We start from the raw sequence: 19,111 nt of genomic DNA, 5'->3' as shown, positions 1-19,111 counted from the left end.
TTCATTAAAAACGGGGATATCGGAGGTCACATAACGCGGTGCTAATCGCCGTGTTACAATATATATGAATATGTAAAACAAACTGTCACTTGACTGATTATGATCCATATAACCAATACGCAACAGTAATGGAGAAAAATGTACAGCTAAGCAATGTAAAAAGTGCAATAATAAGTGCTGTGAAATAGAACTCATATAATTACTAAAGTGAAATACGTTACGTTAGCATGCTCGTCCTTCAGTCAGCTGAAGTGAGAACAAACTCTCAAGCCCGTATCATAGGTACAATCACAAATAAACGTGAACAGATGTCTGGAAGAATTAGATCTGAATAAAAAAGTATGAAATTTATGTTGTACTATACCGATATCTGGTTCATTACAGGTAAAATAGGAATGAATCATATCATAGACGAACATATTAAAATATTATTTATTAAATGACCAGTTAAGTTGAGATTATAAACATTATAAATTAGGAGATTATGATTGAAAATTAATAATTAAAAAAGAATTGGACAGACGCCATGTCTCTTTGTCTTTCCCCTCTCCTACGTCCTCTTCCACCCCACCTCTGTCTTTTCCCTCGCCCTCTGTCGCCTCGCCCTTGTCGGGTTGGATCGTCCCTCCGCCTGACCAATTCCTCGATTAATTCAAGGATTCGTTGTATCTGTAGCTAAAAGTATGATCCGTTGGTAACGAATATAATTCGATTTCAGTTACTAAGTACGGAGAGTATTCGATCATGATCTGTTGTATCCTTGGTACAGAGAATACCAACAATACAATTCACACAATTACTTGCATGTTCATTAAAATAAACAGGTAGAAAAGATGAAATACAGAGGCATTGTGTAAGGTTATTTCAAACAGATATACTTGCAAACATGAAACTATAGAGCTGTATGCATGGTCCGAAGAATCTATCGAAAGATCTGTTACAAACTAACATAACGAAATATGTTCGAAGTAAATGGCCCACTCAAATGTGATTTGTTGTTCAACTATTCAACATCATATCATCTGGCTCATAAAAGAGAAGCCTTGGTAACATTGCAGGCCGGTTCGGCGTTATTCGGCCTCGCTCCGCGGGTTTGGGGCTTATTGTGACGTGCATGCGGGTTGCAACGTCACAATGTTTGTAATATACTCTCGAGGGCAGTGCCCGCAAGCTGCATCGAGTTCTAGTGCAAATTAACATATTCGTGCAATTTTGAAAATTATTTCATTGCGAACACGGTACCTTCGGAAGGACTGCCTCGACGGTGGTTGCTCGTCCTCCGGGAACCGCTCTCGGTACGTCCTCGCCGATCCCGCGAAGTTGTTCCCTGTCTCCGCCAGTATCCGGTGCATCCTGGTGAGCCGCACTTCCCTGTCCATCCTGATCTACAATTTTCTATCAAAAACTGTTCGAACAATACGATTATAACAGCTGAGCTGTAGTGAAATTAACGGTAAAATAAAAATACTCTTAAACGGCTAACAACGCTACAGATGAACGTATGAAATTAACAACTATCACTGATCTGAAGGGTAACACAATGATTGAGAAACTCATAAGAATATTTGAAAGGTAAGAAATGCGGAATAGAATATGAAGAAAGTTGACGATGACGTCGTTTTCGCTCAATATTCGGATGAACCTTCTTTGGTGTGTGCAGATGCTTAGAGTAATTCTTAGTGTGTGTTTGCCGAAATAATCGGGAGACGATGCCAGATCTTCGTCCATTTGTCGCGCGATGCGCCGAGCTGCGTCAATTGTCGTGATTATTTCACGAACTATGGGTCAGCGGCCTGTTATAACAAATGAATACCTTCGTGACCAACAAACGCAGCTCGGCGCATCGCGCGATAAATAACAAACGAAGATCTGGCATTGTCTCCCGATTATTTCGGCGAACAGACGCTAAGAATTATTCGAAGCATCTACACCCACGCAAAAACTTTCATCCGCAAATCAACAAAAAACCGACATCATTTTCAACTTTCATCACATCCTTTACAGTATTTTGTACCTTTTAAGCATTCTTGTTACGTTCTCAATCATTGTGTTATCCTTAAGATCAGTGATAGTTGTTAATTTCATACATTTATCTGTAGCATTGTTAGCCGTTTAAGAGTATTTTTATTTCAACGTTAATTTTACTACCGCTTAGTTGTTATAGTCGTATTGTTAGAGTAGTTTTTGATAGAAAATTGTAGATCAGGATGGACAGGGAAGTGCGGCTCACCAGGATGCACCGGATACTGGCGAAGACAGGGAACAACTTCGCGGATCGGCGAGGACGTACCGAGAGCGGTTCCCGGAGGACGAGCAGCCACCGTCGAGGCAGTCCTTCCGAAGGTACCGTGTTCGCAATGAAATAATTTTAAAAATTGCACGAATATGTTAATTTGCACTAGAACTCGATGCAGCTTGCGCACACTGCCCTCGAGAGTATATTACAAATATTAAATGTGATATAAATATCGGCTACGTCAATTCTGTGTCTGTAAGAAAAAAACTATGGTTAACAAAGTTTTTAAGAATGTATGATTCGCACATGCGAAAATTCGTGTCTAGGCTTGCGGTAACGGAGGCGGAGCACGGCGTGCTGAAGCGGCCACGAGAACAACGGATCAAGCCGGTGGTGGACGGTCCCGTGCGAGAAGAAGTGGAAAACGCTATCCGGGAAAACGGGGGACAGAGTCTCAGACGCCTGGCCAGAACACTGCGTATGTTTCTTTTTTCTGAGTTATACTTTTTGTGCGTATGGGGCATTCCGTGCCGAATTCACTAATGTGCGCACCCTGTCTGGCGATGATTTTCTTGAATTTTTTGACGTAATAACGTCTATAAAATCACCAATTTTCGCGCCACATTTTTTCATCCATCCGCTTCGGAGTGAAAAATATCGAAAACTTCTGAAGCGTCTGTGAAAGCTGTAAAAAATAAAATTTCGTTTTCTGATAAACGTGTGATTGATCCCGTGATTGTATGATTTCTCAAATATTTCTTCCGGCATGTCCAGAAATTTCAGATTTACCAGCATCGACGCTATCTTATTCATTCACATTCAAATCAATGCTGCGTAGCCCAGCTGAGTGGTCCATTTCATGCAAGGGGGAGATAAATTGAAATTTGACTGACACGATAATTTTTTTTAGCTGAATTAGTGGTAATAAATATTTGGAATTAATTTTTTTTTTTCATTCGGGTAGATTGCTTTAATTCCACTTAATTAATTCAATTTTTTCTCAATAATTCACTCTAATTCCAGCGAGTTTGAGAAAATTTCAATTAATTCTTTTGCGATTCTCGTTAATTTACATTATTTTCCTTTCTGTCCGATTAAATTTTTATTTGTTAGTTCAAATTAATTTTTCCAATTCAGATACATTTTTTGTATTGAAATAAGTTCATTTCAATCCATAAATTTTAAGGTTTTCTAGATAATTGAGTCTAATCCGAGCGAAATTGAAAAAATTTCAATTCATTCTTTTGTATTTTCTGTTGATTTAAATTATTTTTACTATTATTATTATCATTATTATTTTCATTTTCTTTTTTTTTTCATTTTTATCAACCCAATTTCTGACGTCAATTTCATTAATACTCTCTGTGAAAAGATAATTGTACCATAAATCCAAACTAATCAAAATCAACTTGACTTAATTCACAGCAATTCGGTTATTTATCAGAAAATTCGGGTGATTCATAATAAATTCACAAATCTATTCACACGTCAATTCAGCGATTAATTTCCGCCCCGGTTGATGCGAATTTTTTTTACGAGTCATCCGTGGATGTGCTCGGTGAGATTGGTCAGAGAAAAGAAATTTTCACGAAAATTATAATGGGGAATTCGACGTGTATTTAATGGCGAAGGCAATAATTGTCTATTCATGCCTTGTAAACGAAATAATTAATTCCCTACAGAGGTTCCGCGAGAATCTGTAAGAACGATCGTAAAAGGACAATCGTTCCATCCGTACAAGCACGTTCGGCTACACAAGCTGTACCCAGGCGATGACGAGCGAAGGTTGACCTACTGCCGCTGGGGACTGGACCGACTCCGGGAAGATCCAGACTTCTACCGAAGGGTGTGCCACACGGATGAAGCGATCTTCACCAACCTGGAGATTGTAAACAAGCAGAACTGCCGTTGGTGGGCTCAGGAAAATCCACGCTGGATTGTAGAGCAGGACCGCCAACACCGCTGGAAGCTCAACGTCTGGGTCGGAATAGAAGGGGACAGGATCCTCGGGCCCATCTTCCTCGACGGAAACTTGACGTCCGCCAAGTACCGAACTGTACTGACCGAGGAAGTCCCACGTCTGATGGACGGAAACCCCATCCCTATGGACCAGGTTTGATGGCAGCAGGACGGGGCCCATGCTCACAACAGCAACGAGAACATGGCAATCCTGGACGCCATGTTCCCGGGGCGTTGGATCGGGACGAGAGGACCGGTGAGGTGGCCAGCACGCTCACCGGATCTTACGGTCTGCAATTTCTGGTTCTGGGGCAGAATCAAGGAAATCGCATCGCCGAAGCGTGTGCCGCAATTCCTGTTGGGGAGCTGCAACGGGTGCGAAGGTCGATTCCAAAACGGCTCGCACTCATAGTTGAGAGGAACGGAGGGCACATAGAGCAGCTCCTGAGGCGGCGGAACCAGGAATGAAATGTGCGATGTGATTCTTTTTACAAATATTGAATGAATATAATAATACGATAGAGGAATAATATAATGATCATAGTACGAAATTATGATGATTTATTCTTATTGAAAATAATGTCACGAAAAACGGCGAAACGTTAAGGCGATGTTTGTTTGCTACTGCACACAAAACTGTTGGTGATCTTTGAACAACATTACAGTCATTTTCACTCTGAAGGCACCTCGTATTTTTTTTTTTATTGTGACTTTGATGTTGAAAACAGGTATGACGATAGTTCCGTGGATAGGTCTCGCGGGCAAGCAATGTATGACTGTCGGCGGACACAAAAGGCTGGCGTGATCACAAATGAAACGTGAGAGCAGTTTGTTTATTTTTTGCTAAACGCTCATATTGAATGCTGCAAAACTGTGATGAACACTTCTTATTTGGAATAAATCTGAGCCTCGGCATTTCTGTGATGCGAGAATAGAGTCACGAAAATGGTGAAAAGTAGAGTTTACATCCGTTCGATACAAGCAAAACTCCATCTACCGTTTCGAAAATAATACACTTATTCTTATCGAAATATGCGCCTCATATTTTTCTCATCGTCACATTTGATTGTTGAAAACAGGCATGACGACAGTTTCGTGGTGTGTGGGCGACAGCAGGGGGGCTTTTGGCGGACGGAAACAGTGACTGCGTGACCAGAGATGAAACGTAAGAGATCAGATTCTTTTTACTAAACGCTTGTATTGAATACTACGAAACTGGGATGAACGTTTATTATTTCGAATAAATCTGGGCCTCATCATAGTTATAATACGAGAATAGTGTCACGATAAGTGGTGAAAAGTCGAGCTCACATTATACGCTTGATTTTGATGCACGTAAATCTGGATCTATCGTTTCCGGAATATTGAATAGATTTTCGTAGAAATATGCGCCTTGTATTTTACTTATTGTGATATTTGACTCTTTGAAACAGACACGACGGCAGTTCCGTGAGGCTAGGAGAACAGCAAGAAATGGCATTTGTCGGACGGTAATGCCGAGCGAGATCCGAAGTAAACCGTAAGATCATATTATTTTTAATAAACGCTCGTATTAAATACTACAAAATTCGGACGAACGTTTCTTATTTTGAATAAATCTGATCCTCATTATGGCTGTAACACGAGAATAGTGTTGCGATCAGTGGTAAAAAGTCGAGCTCATGAATACGCTTGACTTTGACGCACGCCAAACTCCATCTATCGTTTCGGAAATATTAGATTAAATTTCATCGAAATATGACGTTCCACTTATTGTAATATTCGACTTTTCAGAACTGGCACGACGGCAGTTCCGTGAGGTGAGGAGGGGACCGCAAGGAATGGCTTTTGGTGGTGGTTTTAGTGGGTATTCCGTAAGGTGAGTCCCACACTCCTGGGAGTGACGGTACCCTACCCAGGATAGTCTATAAAAGATTTCCCCACCAATTTGGCCACAGACGCGCAATATAAAAAAAAAAAAAAAAAAAAAAACTTGCACCAATACAGTCTCACAGATTTCGCCAATTCACCAATCCAGACTTGAATGTTGGCTTGGTGCACTTGTGGCTTGTCAAAAAATTTAATTTTCAGTAAATAATGCATTAATTTCACGTCTCCAGCCCTATTTTGTATCACTGTATTTATGAAACTGCGACTTCAGTCGCAATTAAAACAAAAAAACGAACAAATGGGTGAATAAAGCGAGAGTGAGAATATGTACAATGGTCCAAAAGAAACGACACGCCCGCTCTTGAAAATTATCTTAGGTACGATCGTTCGAAAGAGATGAGTCGAACCGGGAATAGCCCAGTTGAATCAGGATTTGATCCGTATCATATAATTTCAGGAAAAAAATTCACCCCCTCTTTTCGGGTCACTAATTGATGGATTCTGCATATTTGAATGAAACAAAACGTTGGTATGCACATGTAAATACTCATTAAATGATGGTTGACTGTCATCGAATTGAAATTGAAAGTGAAGCGTGGCAACTGTATTTATGAAAAAAAATTTAATAAAAAGTATCTAAAAAAATGTTTGTCGCCCACAGAGTAAAAACAAATCACAGGTAAGAGGTACATGTACCTGTTATAACTTGCAATAATTATTTCCACGGCTATGAAATCATGTTATTCGATTATTTTCACCTTGAGCAAAATAAATCAGATATTCTAATTTAGAATTACAGACATTACATATTATGACGTGTAATCATTAAAAAATTATTGAGTTGAGGATTGATCGCATGACATGATTTTCTAGCAGTTGAAATGCTTCACAAAAAAGATATATACCGGGACCATCTCTGGAAACTAAACAGGAACTGCGCATGCGCCAAATAATTCAATTTCATTGGTCAGCGAAATTGCCCCGCGGAGTAATTTTCGTCAGCTAACCAAGGCGACCAACGTACAAGAAATGTGACAGGGCTCTGAATATCTCGCGCGTAAAGTAGCGTATTGAGGTTATGTTGATATTTATTCCTACTTATCGTGAATTTTCTAAGAAAAGTGTCATTCAGCAATACCGTAGTTGATATTAGAAGATATTTAATCGACACAATAAAGGCGTCAGTGGAGAAACAAATATCAAAAGCTACAGAAATTGGATTAGTTATTTATTGAAAGAAGAAATCTGAAATTAAATGTGGAACGTCATCAACGAGTGGGAGTCTAGGCAAACTGAGGCAGGTAAGTAAAAATATTGTTTATTTTAAACAGATTCTTTATTTACATGAAATTAAAAATAAATGGATTGTTGAAACCCAGTAGAAGGTTGCTCCAGAGTAGATTTGTTACAGTGCAGTGCTCCGGAAGCCAGTAATCAGTGCCGATGAACATGAAATATTAAAATAAAATCAGTAACAAGGAATAAAAGAAATGGTGTATCTTGAAACACAAAGCTTAGGAGTACAAAAAGTGCTCCGGAAGCCAGTAATCAGTGCCGATGAACATGAAATGTTAAAATAAAATCAGTAACAAGGAATAAAAGAAATAGTGTATCTTGAAACACAAAGCTTAGGAGTACAAAAAGTAGCAATTTGTTTTTCTGTCGCAATTTATTGAAAATTAGTGGTATCCAAAACAATTAAAAGCTCTTGTCTGATGATAATATCTTTTAATATTTTCAGGTGGGAAACAACCATCATCGAAGCGAGACTAAAGTTGTCAGGAGTCGAAGCGTGTGAGTAAATTTCTGATACTACGATATTTGCATATTACAATATTTTCACATGTATTCAATGATCAAATTCGTTTGTTCTGACAGACTTAAAGTTTCAAGTTTGGATAATAGGATGAAAATCATACCTTACCTGATGGTCAAAACGTTTTGGTGGCTAGGACCCTAGTTTCTCGATTGGTGCCACTGTCCAACCATCGAACCTGGTTGTTCCGTTGTTCCATTCGACAACAGGTATCCGAAGGAATTTCTTCTGGTCATCGCCACCTTCTGAACATCAGTCGTGGCAAAATTGAAGAGCACGACACGCTACAGATCATGGTGTTTGAATATTCCATCATTTTAGATCTATCGAGCCAATAGTAATAAGTTTGCTATTCAACAATTGCTGCTAACTAATTTTACAGAGCAATCATTCCGTGCACCATTGTAATCCAAGCAGTATTATTGGCCCGCATTATTTTTCAAATTTTATTTTTGGCAGTTTTGATATTTTATTTTTCACTCTCTTGGTATTCAATTCAGATGAATAGTGTTTCAAGTGTTACATCAGATTCCAAGGATGAATTTTGGTGTGTAAACTGAACCAATTTCAATCTAAAAATGTTGGATAACTTCAGTTGAAAATGTTTTTAAAGTCAATATTAATCGACAGTATCATCTGACGTGCTAGTTGCAGCTATCATCCGTGCTTGAGCCTCGTTCAACCCCAGCAAGGTCTAAGGAATGCATTCACTTACTAGTACACGTTACAAATGATCACTTTGTCTACAATAGGACTTACTTGCTGGCTAACTTTTTGATGATGAATCTTTATCAGGGAGTTATCCGGTAACTTATTGAAAGCTTGAAACCAGATTCAATCTTATACTCTTACAATGGTCCTTCATTGAAACTGAGAGTTTGTGAATCTCCATTTATTACAATTAATTCTGCATCCCATGTTAACACTGTACGAAACAAAAAATCTCATCCTAAGATTGGAAATGGAATCTGCAATGCAAAAGTTATCTAGTGGCACAAGTTAAAAACAAAGAACCTTATAACGGTTTCTGCGACAGAGGGATTCCTTCCGGATATTCATGTTACTGGATGATGTTCGGAGCACTATGAACAAGATATTGTATTGGATTTAGGTTTAAGTAAATATTTTAATGAACTTCAGTGAAAATTAGATATTCATTTGTTTCAAAGGAACAAGGGGTACAATGTTGAACCCGATAAGTCAATATTTTCTTATGAATGTTCTGAACATTACTCTAAAACATGATTATCCTTAAAGTTAATTACTGAGGCACATTTTGAAAATGTTGATTTTTAACTTGTGTCACAGAATGTTTCTGAGTTTTACTCTTCGGATTAGATTTGAAATTGAAAGATACCGTAAGATCTACAACTTCCTTTTCCAACCAACAAAAGTGGCCGATGATCTCTGCATGTGTCATGAATTGAATGGGAAGAGAAGACATCAGCGAACAGCATTGATGCTATTATTTTGGCTGTATTTTCTGTTGAAAGAAAAAAATTTCATTGTTATTCTTAATGTATAAAGTAATGAAAATGATTGAATAAATTGTCCCCACCTACCTGCTTCGTTTCTTCCAAGCACCCAACATTTGAACAGATTTCTTGTTTCAATCGAATAGGACGAATTTTCAAAGAGCATCAGCATTAAATTCCGACCGTTCTTTGAACAATCAATTTTCAATAACAAATGCTTCCCAGGCCTTTCCGAGTGACTATCTTAATGACTTGATATTCTAACCTCAAAAATGCATGTGAACTACATCGCCGACAGAAACAGAGTTTGACAGCAGGGTCTCGGGGTGGCCAGACTGCACGGACGGCGGATTTCAATTCGCGCATGCGCAGTTCCTGTTTAGTTTCTAGAGATATATATATATATATTGTTACACTTTTTAGTGTAACGAATAAAACGAGGGTAAGAAGCTTAGTTAGGTGAGCAATTAAAAGGCGCTAGATGAGAAATATGCTTTGAGAAAAATGTATTTGGGGTAAAGAACGTGTTATCAGCTCAAAGTCTGAAACAGATCTGTTTTTTACAATAATAGCGGTTGACGCAGCAACCTTATTCATTTGATGACATAAGAAGACTTAGTTTTCTTGCGTCACATGCCGACTACTAGATCATTAGAAAAGGGGGTAAAACGGGTGATTTTATCCTTTGTAACACTACTCCCCCCTGAGGAAAAGAGTCGTCCCAACTCGAACAAATTGAAACAATAACGATCTTGATCTAGCATACGACGCTCGAAGGTGAGTCGGAGCTGTGGCTCTAAAAATTCAAAGACTCCCTTTCTGCTATCTGGCATTTGCCCACAGTCTCAAGGTAAACCACAGAAAACCTTGAGCAGATAGTCGAGCATTGAACTGAATTTTCAAAATTTTATGTGCCATGTTTTCACAAAGGTCAGTGTAAAAAGTGTGTAGTGTATAGCTTCGTGTAAAATCCGAAGGAGCGGCCAGTTTCCAAATTCCGGAAATCAGGAAAATCCAAATTTGGTCAAAATGATCCGGGGAAAGACCACGGGAACAGGAGAGGAAAAGGAGGCGAGCCGGTCCCGAATTCTTTCGGAAACTGCACACCCTGGATTGGGAGGACAAACGTGAGTGAAGGCAGACCAATCCGAATTCGCTAAGCGAATTTGAGAAAAGCACGGATCGTATAAATTTTATTTTTAAAAGAGAAAATAAACGATCTTATCTGGATTATCGTTGAGTGTTTCTTTAAAATCGGGGCCTTCAGTCTTCCTCAAATACCAGGAGAAGGTAAAGGAAAATCAGGTTACGTCATAAAACAACCTGAAAAAGTGCTGACAAAAACTGACACATGGGTTAGAAAAATGTGAAAGTCAAATAATCGCTTATCGACCATGAAAAATAATAATCGTGGCTCTATTCAGATTATAAAGTAATCAGAGCTGATCTGACACGAAACTCGATTTATGAGAAGAATCTTCTAGAAGAAAACAAAAACCAATCTCGAAAACAAAAAAAAATTGAAATAACAAATTTCTGGATTCAAACAACCATTGTGAAAAAAATTGTCAAAGAAGCATGACGTCCGAAATCCACGCTTGTCGCAACGCCGGAGTCCTGGCAAGGAGGATTAACTTTGATTTTTCCCAACTAAATGCCGAAGAAGTACAACTCAAATTCGAAGAAGAATGGGAAAAACTGAAATGTGGTTTCCTTAATGGAACATACATCAAAGGACAGTCAGGTCTTTTATGTTATGAGTGTCATCTCTTAAAGTGAGTTTTTTTTTTTTTTTTTTTTTATCCATTTTATTTTCTCTAAGATCTACTCATGATCTTTCCCTAATTTCAATTTTTTTTTACTGTATTCTGGCAGTCCGGCTCCCGAATCTTCAAGTTCGAAAGTGTGGATTCATGTTACGACCGGGGAACCTGGACCTAGTTGTAGAAGGTGCGGAGGGAGTCTGCTGATTGGGTCCATAAAAGAAACCTCATCATGTCACAGTTGTCAGAAAGTTGAAAATGAAATAATGAAAATTATCGAAATTTCCTTTTTCCTTAACGGAATCTAACTTAAGTTCAATGTTTTTTTTTTTTTTATAAAGTCTTGTTTATTTAATAAAATTAAAAGAATTCCAATAAATAAAGCGTATTTCAAACCAACTATCTTTTAAGAACTTCAAGAATAATTCTGAGCAACTCTAGAACAGTCCCAATTTCTTCTTCTCTGGTGTGGGAACAAATCCGAGTGTAAGAGATTTCTGAGGAAACTCACAAATAAACAACGAGAACTACTCTGAGTTTGAACACTTGAATGAGAAGAGCAGAGTTTTCTCTGAGAAAATGAGACTCAAAGCTTCGAAAATTTTCTAATTTGCAACGAGCTTCAATAAAACAATTCAATCTCCCCATAACTTGACAGGTAGAGAGGTTAAATTCGTCTCGGTTGACAGAAGAAATTCTCTTAATGTTTAACCTCATCAGATGTTCCAGCTCTCGGTAAGTTTGATTCAGATGGATGTCCATCTTCGAAAGGAGCAATCCGGTCCAGGTGAACGACCTTTGCTTTTGTGTGAAAACCTCTTCGGATTCTATAAACGACATCGTTGATCCGGTTAACTATTAAATATGGACCTTCCCAGTTTCGTTGGAGTTTTGGACATTTTCCTTTCTGTCTTCTAGGTTGGAAAAGCCAGACAGAATCTCCGGGATTAAATTTTAAATCTCTAGCTCGTATATCGTAGCGAGCTTTTAATTTATCTGAAGCCATAGAAATTCTTTCCCTTGCAAAATTATGAATTTCTTCTAGGCGTTGTTGTAAATCAGAGGCATAATCTGTCTGAGGTTGAGTTTGCACGGGAACAGGGCCTTTCTCTAAATCTGACGGGAGTCGAAGATTTCTCCCCGTAAGCATACAAGCGGGCGTCTGTTTTGTCGTCTCGTGAATCGCAAATCTATAAGACAGGAGGAAAAAAGGAATCCAGGTGTCCCAATCTCTCTGATTCTGCTCTACGAAGGACGACAAATATTGAAGTAAAGTTCTATTCAGACGTTCTATCATGCCGTCAGACTGAGGATGGAGGGGAGTAGTACGAGTTTTTCTAACCCCTAAAATTTGAGTAACTTCTTTCATTAAGCTTGACTCAAAATTTCGGCCCTGATCGGTGTGTATTTCTAGAGGTACTCCGTGTCTACAGATAAATTCTTTTACGAACGCCTGAGCTACGGTAAAGGCTTCCTGACTGGCGAGTGGAATTACTTCGGGCCACTTGGTAAAATAATCAGCGATGACTAAGGCGTATTTATTCCCACTGTAGGTTATAGGAAGAGGACCGAGAATATCCATTGCTACCCTCTCGACAGGAGCTCCCACGTTGTAAACTTGGAGAGAGCTTTGTCCTTTATCTCGAGGTCCTTTCTTCGACGTACAGACTTGACATCTCCGACACCAGTCTTCTACGTCGGCACGACATCGTGGCCAAAAATAACGATCGCGTATCTTGCCTAAAGTTTTATTCGAGGCAAAGTGTCCACCTGCAGGAGAATCGTGGTAAAGAGCAAGAATTTCTGGAATTCGATTTCTGGGAACCAAAAATTGCCACTTGATCTCTTTCAAGTCTGCGGATTCCCATTTGCGGTATAATATTCCGTCTATTAACCCATTAGCGCCCAAACGGACACTTTTTTTATCCATTTTTCAGCGGCTGTTCCTCCTATGAAACCTATTTGAAAAAAATCGGGAATAACCACATCCGACGCGAAATTTTATCAGCTTTCAGAATCCGTGATTAAAATTTGCAAAAAATGCCACCCAACAGAGTTATGATTGTTTATTTTAAAAAAAAACGCGTTTTTTCGCTGCAATATTTTTTTCAATCCACATTTTCGTATCGAAATTCGATGAGCACCCCTCCGGGAGGTCAAGAAATCGCGTCCATGGACCCTAATCTATAAAATCCATCAGTAAAGAAAATTTAATTCAAGATGGCGGAGTGTCCAATATGGCGGTTCGAAGCCGAAAATTTGTATGTGCTTTTCTCTCACCCTGACAAAACTATCTTTCTCAATGTGATTTGCATGTCCAGCGGTATACAAGGGTTTTTGAGGTCGCTGATTACGAATCCGTTATCAGATTTGCCGAATTCAAAATGGCGGATCCAATATGGCGGACACGAAATTGCGAATTCCGTATTTTTTCGTGAAAATTTGTAGGTGGGGGTTTTCGAGGGCCCTGATTACGAATCCGTTATCAGATTTGCCAAATTCGAAATGGCGGATCCAATATGGCGGACACAAAATTGCGAATTCCGTATTTTTTCGTGAAAATTTGTAGGTGGGGGTTTTCGAGGGCCCTGATTACGAATCCGTTATCAAATTTGCCAAATTCAAGAAAAAAAGTGGAAAATTGTCAGGACAATTTGTATGAAGATTTTTTTTTTTTTAGTTCTCAGGTTTAGAACGAGATGACGAAAAACACTATGCGTTCCTCAGCCGTCAAAGTACTTTGCCGTTGCCCGGCTCTCGCCACGAGGAGGTGAACGCAAAATCGAGAGCCTTTTTTTACTTTTTTTTTGTTTTTTTTCTGTTTTATAATTTTTTTTGTTTTTTTTTAATTTTATAATTTTTTTGTTTTTTTTTATTTTATAATTTTTTTGTTTTTTTTTATCTTATAATTTTTTTGTTCTTCATTTTTGTTTTTATAATTTTTTTGTTTTTATAATTTTTTTGTTTTTATTTTATTTTATAATTTTTTTTGTTGCTTTTTGCAATTTTTCTTTTTTTTCGTTTTTTTTTCTATCCCATTCCTCTATTCCCCTGCCAATGAACCAAAGACTATTTTTTTTTGGTATGGACGAGCGTAAAGCAGGTGGAACATAGATAAACGTTGCAGTTCATACACATTTTCTGCGTTCTTGTGATAGTGTTCACAGCACTTTTTCAATTTTACAGTGATACTCTTGTGTGCTATCTTATTTTTCTTTCCGCCCTTTGCAAGATAGTTTCTCGCGATTTCGAGTCCTACTTCTTTACTCCCTACTTTTGTGCCGTCGCTAGTCAAATTGCGAAGAACGGTTGCATTAGCAATAGATGCTTGGATAAGCCTTGTGAAAATAGCCCAAGTCCATTTTTCCCTCTGATGCATGGCATCAAATTGCTGCAATGCGCATCGTGAAGATCGACTCCACCCATGTACTTATTGTACCCCGTGAACGCTGAAGGGAAAGGTAAATGTGTTGAAGCCGTTTCCTGTCGGGAAAACCGTTTCACTGTTGATAGCGGCGTGACACCGGAGATTGTTGAGAGCAATGATACCGGCTTCGAATCCATCACAGTGATGAAGTTCATGCCACTATTTTTTTCGTGCTTCGCAGAAAATGTACCCCTCTCTACCTTCTGATCCAAATCATTTTTCACTTTTACTCTTTTTGCTCTCACAGTACCTGTCGCTCTCAAACCAAGATTTTTTAGATGAATCAGTAGGTCGGGGTTGGTAAAAAAATTATCAAAGTATAAATGATACTTTATTATTTTTTTTGGAACAACCGATGTAAGCAGATTTTGAACCATCTGCATAACGACACGACTCCCCAAGGCACATTTTTTCAATTTGGTTTCTTTGTTCGCGGAATAAATGTTTGAACCCTTGCCACAATAAATATCGCAATCGAATAAAAATCCATCTGCGCTGCAAATGCCCCACATTTTTATTCCAAAACGCTCCGGCTTGTTGGCTATGAACTGCTGTAAAATAGTTCTTCCATGGAATTTTACCATCATCTCGTCGATAGATAGAGCTGTGGAGAAAAACCCGAACTGGAGAATGTTTTTTCTGAAAATATCAAGAACTTTTCTTACTCTCCAAGCTCTGTCATCAACATCTCTACACTGGGTTTTCGATAATTTTATTTTTGATTTTATTTTCAAAAATTCGTTGCGACTCATTGCTTCAGCGATGGGATTGCATATCAACAAGGGATCTAGAGACCAGTAGTCCCTTAGGGATTTTCTCTCATTGAAAATTGACAATATAATTATTCCCAAAAAAACATCCAAATCATTCGATGTCATATTGAAATTATTCTCGCGAGTAGCTTCTACTATGAAGTTTTTCAATTCTTCAGAAAAAAAAAACTCGAACAACTGAGTATTAGAAGCATTGCGGATAACTTCTCTTGAGGAACCAGGAAGTAGAATCTCGTTTTTAGGAAATTCGTAATATTTTTTCTCTCCATCCTCCCAAATATAATTATGATCTGGCTCCAACTTTGATTGGTCTTCTTCATAATTATTCAAAATCTTTTGATAGGACGTTTTTGGAATTGCAGTACTCGGATCGTTTTCAATTTCATCAATGAAATTTGGGGAATTTTCTGATTCAGAATCGGAGCCAGAATCTCCAGAATCTCCAGAATCATTTGATTCGGGAATGAAAATCGCATCGAAACTTCCACCTACACGGTCTTCAATTTCGATGTGATCTTGATTATGAGACCGTTTTTGCCGCTTCGCTTGTGATGTACTCGCCATTTTTCGAGTGTCAGACAGATCTGTCATACGGTAACTGGTAAACACTGTATATCAGTTATCACTGACAACATGCAATCATAATGATAGTGAGTGACAGAGTAATGTACGCTATGCATCGGTTCCTAGGAATAAAATATAAAACATTTCAATTTTTGTCGGCAAATCTGATATCGGTTTCGTAATCAGTACCCTCGAAAACCCCTTTTGAAAAATACGGAATCCGTCAATTTGTGTCCGCCATATTGGATCCGCCATTCTGAATTTGGCAAATCTGATAACGGATTCGTAATCAGGGCTCTCGGAAACCCCCTACCTACAAATTTTCACGAAAAAATACCGAATTTGCAATTTCGTGTCCGCCATATTGGATCCGCCATTTTGAATTTGGCAAATCTGATAACGGATTCGTAATCAGGGCCTTCAAAAACCCCCACCTACAAATTTTCACGAAAAAATACGGAATTCGCAATTTTGTGTCCGCCATATTGGATCCGCCATTTTGAATTTGGCAAATCTGATAACGGATTCGTAATCAGGGCCCTCGAAAACCCCCACCTACAAATTTTCACGAAAAAATACGGAATTCGCAATTTCATGTCCGCCATATTGGATCCGCCATTTTGAATTCGGCAAATCTGATAACGGATTCGTAATCAGCGACCTCAAAAACCCTTGTATACCGCTGGACATGCAAATCCCATTGAGAAAGATAGTTTTGTCAGGGTGAGAGAAAAGCACATACAAATTTTCGGCTTCGAACCGCCATATTGGACTCCGCCATCTTGAATTAAATTTTTTTTACTGATGGATTTTATAGATTAGGGTCCATGGACGCGATTTCTTGACCTCCCGGAGGGGTGCTCATCGAATTTCGATACGAAAATGTGGATTGAAAAAAATATTGCAGCGAAAAAACGCGTTTTTTTTTAAAATAAACAATCATAACTCTGTTGGGTGGCATTTTTTGCAAATTTTAATCACGGATTCTGAAAGCTGATAAAATTTCGCGTCGGATGTGGTTATTCCCGATTTTTTTCAGAATAGGTTTCATAGGAGGAACAGCCGCTGAAAAATGGATAAAAAAAGTGTCCGTTTGGGCGCTAATGGGTTAAAAGAATAGAGTCCCATTGAGCCCAGTAAATTTTGACGTCAGACTCAGCTGAGGATATTTCTTGCCAGTCTGGGCGAGTTTGTGTTTCTTTCCAAGATTTAACCTGAGACAGAGTGGAATCTTCTTGTTGAGATCTTTTCCAATCTTCGAGGTTTTCTCCAAGAGAAATCTTCCGTATTGTAGGAGAAGAATCTCTGTATTTTTTAAGGCGAGTACATTGCCTACAATCTGTCGTTTCTTCGCAGGGTCTTCGAGAAAGAGCGTCAGCGTTTCCATGTTGTAAACCTGCTCGATGACGAATTTCGAAATCGTACTGTCCGAGCCTCTCAATCCACCTAGCTACCTGACCCTCGGGGGATTTAAACGAAAGTAACCACCTTAAAGAAGCATGGTCTGTTCTAATCAAGAATTTCCTCCCGTACAAATAATGATGAAAGTGGACTACGGTTTTAACAACAGCTAAGAGTTCTCTACGAGTTACACAATAGTTCCTCTCGGTTTTACTAAGGACTCTGCTGTAATAGCTAATCGCTCTCTCCTGACCTTCCTGAATCTGTGACAAGACTTCACCTATCCCTGACAAAGAGGCGTCTGTATCTAAAATATAAGGAAGTTCGACCTCTGGATATGCTAAAATCGGGGAAGAAGTAAGATTTTCTTTCAATTTCTTGAAGGCTTCTTCGCATTCCGGAGTCCAATTGAATGGAATCTTGATTCCTGTGAGACGATGGAGGGGTTTGGCTATCGTGGCGAAACCTTTTACAAATCTTCTGTAGTAAGTGCAGAGACCCAAAAAGCTCTGAACTTGCTCTTTGTTCGTCGGTGTCGGCCAAGCAGAGACCTTCTCGATCTTGGAGGGATCGGTCTTCACTCCTTCAGCGGAGACTATGTGACCGAGGAAGCTGACTTCTTTCTGGAACAGATGGCATTTCTTTGGACTCATCTTTAGCCCTGCTTGTTTTAACCTGGAGAAGACTTGTTCGAGGTGGTACACTTCTTCTTCAAAGTCTTTCCCGAAAACGATTATGTCGTCCAAATAAACGAGGCAAATTTTTCCTGTGAGTCCTTGGAGAGCAGTCTCCATCATCCGTTCAAAGGTAGCCGGGGCGTTACTTAAGCCAAAAGGCATTACCTTAAATTGCCATAATCCTCCTAGTCCTGTGACGAAAGCTGTCTTTTCCTTGTCCAGGGGATCCATCTCAACCTGCCAGTAGCCACTTTGAAGATCAATGGTACTGAACCAGGTCGCGCCAGCAATCAGATCGAGCGTTTCGTCGATTCTGGGGAGAGGATAGGAGTCCTTCTTGGTTATGTCGTTCAGCTTCCTGTAGTCTATGCAAAATCGCTTGGAGCCGTCCTTTTTGTTGACCAGGACGATCGGAGAAGCCCAGGGACTGGAAGAAGGCTCGATTACGTCGTTGGTCAGCATATCTTCAACGAGTTTCTTCACCTCTTCTCTGCCGTTGAGAGCGAGTCTCCGGGGAGCTTGTTTAATTGGAGGATTGTTTCCGACGTCGATTTTATGTTTTACCGACGTACATCTCCCCTTGTCTCCGCTGTTTACTGCAAAAGAATCTGCGTACTTAAATAAAACAGATTTTAAGGATTCCTTCTGTTGTAAATCCAGCGTGGTCGACGATTTTTCAAAAAGATTTTCTAGATGTGAAGGGAGCAGATTTTGATGATTGTCTTTGGAGAGTTCTACTTCTCGTATTCTTGGAGGAGTCCAGTACACTCTTCTTTTCTTCGAGCAGAGAGGGATTTCGCGGCTGTTAGACGTCAGAGAATTCCTCTTGGTGGAAATCACGCAATCGTGAGCTGTGAGGAAATCTAAACCCAAAATACCTTCATCCTCGATATCTGCGACAAAAACCTTGTGTGGAGAGTCGATACATCCGAAGAGGTTAATCTGCACGATAACCTCTCCCAAAACCGGGGTCGTCTCTCCAGTGGCTGTTCGCAAAGATAAAGAGGGAACAGTCTGGTCGTCAGATTTTAAAAGATCCGACCGAACAACGGTTACCTCTGCTCCGGTATCAATTACCCAGAGGCAGTCAACGCCATTGACAGTTCCGCGTGCGTAAAGACCAGACTGTCTTAAACTCCTTAGTAAAAACT

The 19,111-nt window shown here is 39.3% G+C and overlaps 1 protein-coding gene across 1 annotated transcript; it reads right to left on the bottom strand.

The window, feature by feature from the left end:
* Positions 1-14,161: 14,161 nt before the first annotated feature.
* LOC124410966 (piggyBac transposable element-derived protein 3-like) lies at positions 14,162-15,882 on the bottom strand. Its single transcript, XM_046889724.1, has 2 exons — positions 14,549-15,882; positions 14,162-14,405 (listed from the first exon to the last, which is right to left on the bottom strand). Exons 1-2 carry the CDS (start codon positions 15,880-15,882, stop codon positions 14,162-14,164), a joined length of 1,578 nt encoding a protein of 525 aa, XP_046745680.1.
* Between the last annotated feature and the right edge of the window lie 3,229 nt (positions 15,883-19,111).

Source organism: Diprion similis, chromosome 10 (genome assembly GCF_021155765.1).
Source record: "Diprion similis isolate iyDipSimi1 chromosome 10, iyDipSimi1.1, whole genome shotgun sequence".
Taxonomy (NCBI): Eukaryota; Metazoa; Arthropoda; class Insecta; order Hymenoptera; family Diprionidae; genus Diprion; species Diprion similis.
This window is presented reverse-complemented; position numbering and strand designations above follow the sequence as displayed.